At 43.5% G+C, this 9,802-nt stretch overlaps 1 protein-coding gene across 1 annotated transcript; it reads left to right on the forward strand.

The window, feature by feature from the left end:
• Window positions 1-584: 584 nt before the first annotated feature.
• Window positions 585-9,776, forward strand: pygmb (phosphorylase, glycogen, muscle b). The gene is made up of 20 exons (XM_028974351.1): window positions 585-949; window positions 2,115-2,216; window positions 2,572-2,650; window positions 2,778-2,881; window positions 2,967-3,098; window positions 3,173-3,284; window positions 3,716-3,798; window positions 3,889-4,032; window positions 4,467-4,559; window positions 4,708-4,854; window positions 4,957-5,120; window positions 5,812-5,926; window positions 6,026-6,127; window positions 6,203-6,350; window positions 6,432-6,490; window positions 6,714-6,855; window positions 6,948-7,155; window positions 7,988-8,122; window positions 8,205-8,271; window positions 8,606-9,776. The coding sequence occupies exons 1-20, from the start codon at window positions 590-592 to the stop codon at window positions 8,747-8,749; spliced, it is 2,640 nt and encodes an 879-aa protein (XP_028830184.1). The 5' UTR covers window positions 585-589; the 3' UTR covers window positions 8,750-9,776.
• The last annotated feature ends 26 nt before the right edge of the window (window positions 9,777-9,802 follow it).

Consider the following 9,802-nt stretch of genomic DNA (forward strand, 5'->3'; position numbering starts at 1 on the left):
GGAAACTGATCGCTCGTGGCGGTAAAGAGAGAATCTTTTTCACAGAAAGTGAAGAAAGGAAAAAAAAAAAAAACAGCCACAACACAACCATCGGCGTCTAGGTCTAGATTCAAGCCTTCATTGTCCAAGCAGCTAAGAATATCTTCCCACTGTCACTGGCAACTGTTTTCCTGTGTACGTCGGCTGTCATGGTCTTGGCAGAAGACAAACTGCTTTATTTAGCTCGCAAGGTCAGAGGCCTGACATTACAGGCCAGGACGTCGGAGAAACAAAGCACAAACGTATAGATGCATTTGCTCCAGTGGATGTTTTAGTGTTAATGTAAGTCAAAACAACATATTAAGTTATATCTGATGTACCATCAAACATTCCAGAATTAGTAGGACGTACGAGTATATGAACAAGCGCATATCAGCATTATCATGGTCAACTGGGTATTTGTTTATTCCGTTTTTTTATGATTCTCTACTTTAGTTTATAGAACCTCTCAGTTATTCTGACTATATTTCCACGACATGTTTTAGAAATTCGCAGGGGGCGTGGTCAGCTCAGCCGCTCTCCTTTAGCCCCGCCCCCTCGTCCAAAATAAATGACGGACGCATCGGCCGCAGGGAGGGAGGGGGATCCGACGCGCCCTGCGACCGACCGCATCTCGCAGCCCGCCGCACGTACATCTCCACGACCACCGCGAACCACACGGGCCACGATGCCGAAGCCCCTGACGGACCAGGAGAAGCGGAAGCAGATTTCCGTGCGCGGACTCGCCGGGGTGGAGAACGTCGCCGACCTCAAGACCAATTTCAACCGACACCTCCACTTCACGCTCGTCAAAGACCGGAATGTGGCGACCAGGCGGGACTACTACTTCGCCCTGGCCCACACCGTCCGAGACCACCTGGTGGGCAGGTGGATCCGCACGCAGCAGCACTACTACGAGAAGGACCCGAAAGTAAGTGCGGCCGCGGATCGACGCAGCATCCCTCAGTCTGCACGTACGCCAGCGTCCGCGGGGGTGGGGGTGGGGGTGGGGGCGGGGACACCGATGACAGGCGACAGGCGATCTGTCAGCAGCGGTCGACAAGTCCTCTCCACAATCTTTAATATCATACCGATACGACAGCATGACGAGGGCGGCCGTATGGACGTAGAGGCGAAGTGGGCCTTTAATCTGGATTAAGGGTGGAAATGCATCAGTGCGCCAGTTAAAGGAAAAGGAGGCGCTGATACGTCAGCATTTCGACACCAAGGGTTTTGGGGGGTTTTATGAGACAGTGTCCAGAGAATTCTGCTTGCAGCACCACCACATGCTTCGGAATTCTGACCTTATTTACAGACAATATAGACAAGTGCAAATTAGAAGAATAAAATACCGTGTTCGCTTTATATATGTTTATATAGTGTTTTAATAATAAACAATAGCTTAGTTTATTACCGTAATCTGCTCCAATGACACCCCTTAAAAAAAGCAGAGCACTGTATGAATTTTGCTTTGTGATCCTTGACTCTGCCACTATCTAACCTTTACAAGACTCCACCTATCCATTCTATTTATACTAAAGCACAAATGCCAGCGCCACTCACAGTCCCCTGCACTCGAGCCATCTTGCACGTTGCTCCTCCATTGTTTTAACTTGGGAGAGAGGAAGAGAGGGATTTGATGCAATTTGAAAAGCAAGGATGAAACTGGTCAATTCCCTGACTGTTTCTTGGGGCATCTGAAAATGCAAAGAGGATCTCCCTGTGTGGCTATCATTCTGCACACACATACACACCCCTCCCCCATGCTATATTGGTCCTGCATGCATGACGTCTTTTTTCCAATGTTCAGCCACAAATATGGAAGTCTAATTAGGTGCATGGAATGTAATTTTTAAAAAGCATTAATAATGTTCCATATGCAAATGTAATGCTTTTACAATGCCATACACAGATAATAAACTACAGATTTGCTAGGATATATATCATTAACAATTAGCAATTGTGCATGTTACATTAAACAATAGATGCAACATAAATCTGTGGTCTCACTGAAAGCTCATATCCATATATGGTCCTGTACTGCTTGTGATGTGGCATCAGAAGGCTAAACAGTGAGGTTGCTTCTCTGTCTGCAGCGTGTGTACTACCTGTCCCTGGAGTTCTACATGGGCCGTACACTGCAGAACACAATGGTGAACCTGGCTTTGGAAAATGCCTGCGATGAGGCACTGTACCAGGTGAGCAAGCAGATAGCAGATCACTCTGTAATAATAAACTAGGGATGGCAATAATGAAACAAAAAAAATGAAAAGAGTGCTCATAAACGCTCTTGTGTTCAGGGTTCATTAGGAAAGACTGCAAGCGTCACATTCGTTGACACAGCAATTCAGAGATGAAAATATTCATGGTTTAAATCCCCATCATAACCCCATTTAATCAAATGGGGGGCTTAAAATTGATCCAACTTAACATTTAGCAAACACTAAGCAAAGGTTTCTTTATATTTAAAATGTATTCTATTCTTCTCAGTTCTTTTATACGTAGCAAATTATGGTTTGCAGTGCAACATATCATTCAACCTTTTCTACACAGCTGGGTCTGGACATGGAAGAACTTCAGGACATTGAGGAGGACGCTGGGTTGGGAAATGGAGGCCTTGGGCGTCTCGCAGGTAGCGCTGTTTTTCAAAATCTCCTTCCTGATCACTTAAAGCGCATTCATCTTCAGCTCGATTTTTATGTGTCAAAATTGTTTGATTTATTCTTTCTTATGTCAATCGTCCCCTGTCTGGACATCAGCCTGCTTTCTAGACTCCATGGCGTCTCTTGGCCTGGCTGCCTATGGCTACGGAATCCGTTATGAGTTTGGGATCTTCAACCAGAAGATTGTGAAGGGTTGGCAGGTATGTTCTATCCAGGGTGACATTTGAATGAGTATTAATATTTAAATGTAAATTCACCACTGCATTGACGCATGTGTTGCCCCAGGTTGAAGAGGCTGATGATTGGCTGCGATACGGGAACCCCTGGGAGAAAGCCCGCCCTGAGTACATGCGTCCTGTGCACTTTTATGGCCGTGTGGAGCACCATCCTGATGGAGTGAAATGGGTGGACACTCAGGTAAGAGAAATGACCATTCTTGTACTTACGGATACTGTCAACAAAATGGTGTAAGTATGTACGTTTTTGATCAGGTGGTCCTGGCACTTCCATATGACACCCCAGTCCCAGGATACAGGAACAATGTAGTGAACACAATGAGGCTGTGGTCTGCTAAAGCTCCCTGTGAATTCAACCTGAAGGATTGTGAGTACATGCGTGCATGCAACTATGAACTTACAACTGTTTTTATTGGACTACTGATTATGTCAGGGGATCGTGTGCAAAGCAGTAACACATGCGTCCTGCATGTAAACATCGTAGCAGGGATAAGTAATGATTTGGAGCAGAACTGAAACTATGAAACTTTTCAAAATGTGCAACCAAAAACAGGAATAGTAAATGTAACATCATCCAGCAGTTCCATGATGCAAATAAGAACCCGACATTATTGATCTTTTAAAAAATGTGAAACTGGTGCCATTTCTGTTTTGAAAGAACCGACACAGTTAACACTAGCTGCACAGGCTGATTCCAGACAGGATTAAACAGTGTAAACATTATAAGTGTGTATACACTGCAGTGAGACGCAGTGACGGGAAACTTGACTCCATTTTCCGTGTTTTGCTTTTGGACAGTTAATGTTGGTGGCTACATTCAAGCTGTGCTGGACAGGAACTTGGCTGAGAACATCTCCCGTGTCCTCTATCCCAATGACAATGTGAGTCCCAAATCGGCTAAAGCGGCAGAAATCAACAGGCTAGCTGAACTGTGAGCTCATGTGAGGACTTCTTTTGCTTTTCTTGTGAAGTTTTTCGAGGGCAAGGAGCTGCGCTTAAAGCAGGAGTACTTTGTTGTCGCTGCTACTCTTCAAGACATCATTCGCCGCTTCAAGGCATCAAAGTTTGGCTCCACAGAGGTGGTACGCATGGACCTGACCAAGCTGCCTGAAAAGGTGAGACTTCATTATTTTCTTGTTTCTTTTCACATTCACTCACTCACTTTCCATAACCGCTTAGTCCTACTCAGGGTCTCAGAGGGCAGAGCCCATCCCAGGAAGCTCAAAGGCACACCCATAACTGGGCACACACACACGTACACAGCATTCCTTCACACTCTCACACATCTGGACTATTTAGAATCACCAGTTCACCTAGTGTTACATGCCTTTGGATGGCGGGAGGAAAGCGGAGAACCTGAAGGAAACACACACCAACACAGGGAGAGCATGCAAAAAAATCGGACCCGGGATTCTAAGTCACAACATTGGATGGTTTGAAGCCATGTCACAAACTGGTGCGCCACTGTGTCACGGTGCGGCCCCAAGGCAAAATATGGCTTTACTTTCTTTTACTTTTGTTCTAATATGTTCACCCCCACCACCCATAGGTAGCAATACAGCTGAATGACACCCACCCTGCAATGGCCATTCCTGAGCTGATGAGGATTCTGGTGGATGATGAGAAACTGTCTTGGGAAACGGTGAGTCTGACCATGCATGCTCTACCTACCCATGTCAAAATAGCCTTCCTTTCATTTTGCCACATGGGTGATTGGGAGCTGGAGCACCTTTAAAATGGTTAAACTCCTCCAATTATAATGCCTTTGTTTGTCTCTGTCTCTGCTTCAGGCTTGGGATATCTGTGTGCGCACGTGTGCCTACACTAACCACACTGTGCTCCCCGAAGCTCTGGAGCGCTGGCCCATCGACCTGTTCCAGAATCTTCTGCCTCGCCACTTGGAGATCATCTATGAGATTAATCGGCGCCATTTAGAGGTCAGGGGGTTTTATCTAAATCTTGGTATAGAGTTTCAGAATATTATGTGTTTTGCTCATTATAAGTCTAAATTCATTCTCCTTTGCCTTTCCTCCATTCAGCGCATTGGCAGCCTGTACCCAGGGGACTTTGATCGGCTGCGGCGTATGTCTCTGATTGAAGAGGGTGATCAGAAGAAGATCAATATGGCTCACCTGTGCATTGTTGGCTCACACGCTGTGAATGGGGTGGCACGAATTCACTCTGACATTCTGAAAGCTTCTGTGTAAGAACCCCTCTTCACACTCAACATGCTGTTGATTCTGTGAACTATTTGTTGTCATTCAAGGGATGTTGTCTTATATTGGTTGGCTCAGGTAAGCTGTGATAAATAATATCAGGTCATTCTAATTTCGCAAAGTTAAATAATAAAGCAGTTTTTTATTTCAATAACAACAATTAAAATACATTGTTTGGTAAATGGACAGTTTCAGAATTGCTGTTTGGTAGCTGAAAACACTTTCACTTCACTACTCAACAATATCAACAAAATCCACAATATGTTAACAATTATACATAAAAGCAAACCTGGTCATAACCAGTATTGTTGTCTTGTGGTGGTGTACAGGGTGATCAAGAGGCAATATCATATGCAGAACACAGATCATCAAATCAAGTTAATCCTGAAAAAAATCAGACATCTTCTGATTGAACTGAATTGAACAGTCAACTGTCACTTCTTCTCATTCAGCCAGGAAATGTTGTTCCTCTGTTGTTGAATCAGTGTCCTTAATGCAGCCATGTCATCTGTTGGCACATATTTGTACTCACTTGGTGAATCTTAAAAGAGCTGCGGTGTAATAACAACAGGCATTGATGGACCAGAACTGACCATTTTATGAAAGTGTGCTTAGGACCACAGTTTATGTTAAGTACCGTCTTTTTGGTTTTGTGGTGTTGGTTTTTAATATATGCAGGTTTAAGGACTTCTATGAGGTAGACCCGCAAAAGTTCCAAAACAAGACCAATGGCATCACCCCTCGTCGCTGGCTCGTCATGAGCAACCCTGGACTGGCTGAAGTCATTGCCGAGGTGTGTTGGAAAAATAATGAAATGCCACATTTCTAATGACGTACATATATAACACACTGTCTGGACATGACTACAGTTAAACTGTAACTCTTGTTATAGAGGATTGGTGAGGACTTTATCCGAGACCTGGACCAGCTGAAGAAACTTCTCAAGTTTGTGGATGATGAGGCTTTCCTACGAGATGTTGCTAAAATTAAGCAGGTAAGATTAGATCTGGTAAAGTTGCTGCCCAGTTATGTTGGTTCCTCCTGAGCAAGCACAATCTCTTTTGTGCAGGAGAATAAGATGAAGTTTGCTGCCCATCTGGAGGAACATTACAAAGTCAAGATCAACCCCAACTCCATGTTTGACCTGCAAGTCAAAAGGATTCACGAATATAAGAGACAGCTGCTCAACTGTTTACACATCATCACCATGTACAACCGTGAGTGTGGCTTATTCTCCACGCTCATTGTGTGCCGAGGTGATTTGTCCTAACAATCACTAAAACATTCTTTCTGGACAGGCATTAAAAAGGAACCCAACAAGTTCTGGACCCCCAGAACAATCATGATTGGAGGAAAGGTGAGTTGATCATTACTGAATAAGAATGAACAGGAGGTCTATCTCTAATCTAGCTTTTAGTATGATTGCTAATAAACAAATGCATAGCTGTGTTGGTTGTTCTCTTAACGTTCACCATCTGTTTAATGACCACTGCCTGGAAAAAATCCCAAATCATTTCGTTAAATTAAAAACAGAAACCAAGTGGTCTCTTTCAGCATTCTTTCGCTCTTTTTGACCAAAGGCTGCTCCTGGATACCACACAGCAAAGATGATCATTAAGCTCATCACATCTATTGGCGAAGTGGTGAACAATGATCCTGTGATTGGTGACCGGCTTAAGGTCATTTTTCTGGAGAATTATCGGGTCACTTTGGCTGAGAAAGGTACGACTGCAGAGCACCCTGACCTTTTGTATAACAATGGTATAGCAAGAGTTTTTCCTCAATTGCAAAGCCATTTTCTTTCGTTCTCATAGCTATCCCTGCTGCCGATCTCTCGGAGCAGATCTCCACAGCTGGAACTGAGGCGTCAGGCACAGGCAACATGAAGTTCATGCTGAATGGTGCCCTCACCATTGGTACTATGGATGGTGCCAATGTGGAGATGGCTGAAGAAGCCGGGGAGGGGAACCTATTCATCTTTGGAATGAGGGTAGATGATGTGGAGGCCATGGATAAAAAAGGGTAAGGCTTGGGACCTCCAACTGTTGCTATATCTCAAGTGAGCTTTATTGTCATTTCAGCTACATCGTGCTTTCAGTGCTTAGTGAAACGAAACAATGATTCATTTTGATGCCTCTAGTGCAACAAGAAGGTCAGAGATTTGTGCAGATTGGTTTGAGATTCTACAGGTCTGGGACTCAGCCACTCTACAGGGTGGGCCATTTATATGGATACACCTTAATAAAATGGGAATGGTTGGTGATATTAACGTCCTGTTTGTGGCACATTAGTATATGTGAGGGGAAAACTTTTCAAGATGGGCGATGACCATAGTGGCCATTTTGAAGTCGGTCATCTTGGATCCAACTTTTGTTTTTTCAATCGGAAGAGGGTCATGTGACATCAAATTGAATGGTAATTTCACAAGAAAAACAATGGTGAAAGTGAAAGTGAAGTGATTGTCACGTGTGATACACAGCAGCACAGCACATGGTGCACACAGTGAAATTTGTCCTCTGTATTTAACCCATCACCCTGAGTGAGCAGTGGGCAGCCATGACAGGCGCCCGGGGAGCAGTGTGTGGGGACGGTACTTTGCTCAGTAGCACCTCAGTAGCACCTTGGCGGATCGGGATTCGAACCGGCAACCTTCTGATTACGGGTCCGCTTCCTTAACCGCTAGGCCACCACTGCCCCTACCACTGTTCTTGGATTTAACGTAACTTTATTCTTTCATGAGTTATTTACAAGTCTCTGACCACTTATAAAACACATTCAATGTCACCAACCATTCCCATTTTATTAAGGTGTATCCCTATAAATAGCCCACCCTGTATATTTCCTTCCCCATCAGATACAATGCAAATGAATACTACAACCGCATACCTGAGCTGAAACAGGCAGTTGATCAAGTCTCTGGGGGGTACTTCAGCCCAAATGAACCAGGGCTCTTTAAGGACATAGTGAACATGCTCATGAACCATGACAGGTATGACCTAGACTCTCATTATTTAAAATAACCTGGAATAAATGGAAATCAAGTTTGTGCAATAGATTTTTTATTTCTGTAGGTTTAAGGTGTTTGCAGACTATGAAGAATATATCAAATGCCAGGAGCATGTCAGTGAACTGTACAAGGTCGGTATCCATTACACATACAATGGGGAAATTAGTCTTATTGAGGTATTAATTACTACATGACCTGATATTGTTTCAATAGAGCAGTAGCAAATGTTGAAAATTAGTCAAAGAAAAGTGACAGTGGGTGATGCAATATAAACAACCATGAAAAGAAGAACATTAAATAAAACTATTTCAGACAGACAAAATATGCAAATAATTCCTCATGCAGAATATTTTATTATAACTATACAATGAAAAAAGTGAACATTGGCGTAATGTAAATTAACATGTTACAGCCGTTTTGATTGATTGATTTGATTGAGCGAAGTCCTGATTTTAATGTTGACAGAACACCAAAGAGTGGACCAAGAAGGTGGTCCATAACATTGCAGCTTGTGGGAAGTTCTCTAGTGATCGAACCATCTCCCAGTATGCACGTGAGATCTGGGGCATGGAGCCAACCCTGGAAAAGATCCCTGCCCCTGATGACTAATGTGCTACAGAAATTTCAAATGGTGTTCATTGAAGTAGTAATTGTCACATAGTACTGTCATTTTGTGTGTCATACATGTATAACTGTGTCGCTATAGCTTGCCCCTCCTCTACTTGCCACTATCCCCGTTCTTTGGTTTGGTTAGTAGCCTTGTAGCATTTTCATTACCCTGAATATCCAAAGACTAAAGAGCCAGTATGTTTCAGCGACTTCAGCCTAGAAATGACCATAGACCCATTCAGCATACCTTAAATGAAAAAATAGCTTTTTATTTTATTGTTGGCCATGAATTTGGCAATTGTTCTCATGTGATTCACCAACTCATAGACAGATTAATGGTACAATGTCTTCCTTTTAGAAAGAGAATCTGTTAAAGGCTATAAAATATGTATTTCCAAATACACTGTGAGGTTAGCAACCTGTATTTCAAGAACAGGCTGTTATACACCTGGCTGCAAACACTAAATGACTGTGGGACTGTGGGGGATACAATGAAGGTTAAAGGTCAAAAAACCCTGGCGCTCACCTATGATATGTGTGCTCAGTGTTGATCACATCAGGCAGTCGTTCTGTTGTGCGTGGTAGCTCCTGCTGTAGTCTGCTGCTTTCGATCGATCTCCTCCCAACTCTAAGCCACGAAATCCCGAATACTGCCTTCTCCCACCCCTCTGCGTCATGGACCTCTGCTAGAACGGTTACATTTTGCCTTAATAGTTGCGTCCGAGTGTGTGTGTGTGTTCTGTGGGACTGAGTACTCACTCATGTCTGTTTCCCTTAACATATGCCCGTAGAGATAAGAGCTGGCATAGGTTTGATGTTCTCTATTGTAAAGCATGTCTGCCGTACTGTGTCATGTCTGTAAACACAAAGGTGAATTTCTTAATGGAAGTGTGAAATCTGAAGAAAGGGTCAAATATAACCAGTTATGGAGGATCTGACTGTTTATGAATGTTATGTCAGCAAAACACTGAGTCTTGCCGATACCACTTGGAATAGAAATCTAAGCCAATAAAGAACTAGAAAAGGAGTTTGCTCTGGCTGTCTTTTTTTTTT

This window comes from Denticeps clupeoides, chromosome 1, assembly GCF_900700375.1.
Source record: "Denticeps clupeoides chromosome 1, fDenClu1.1, whole genome shotgun sequence".
In the NCBI taxonomy this organism is placed as follows: Eukaryota; Metazoa; Chordata; class Actinopteri; order Clupeiformes; family Denticipitidae; genus Denticeps; species Denticeps clupeoides.

Bases quoted from the DNA above. Each gene is read 5' to 3' on its own strand.
- pygmb (XM_028974351.1), top strand. From the start codon at position 590: ATGACGGACGCATCGGCCGCAGGGAGGGAGGGGGATCCGACGCGCCCT. The intron at 2,651-2,777 runs GTAGCGCTGTTT...TCTGGACATCAG, and splicing joins AGGCCTTGGGCGTCTCGCAG to CCTGCTTTCTAGACTCCATG. The intron at 8,272-8,605 runs GTCGGTATCCAT...TAATGTTGACAG, and splicing joins ATGTCAGTGAACTGTACAAG to AACACCAAAGAGTGGACCAA.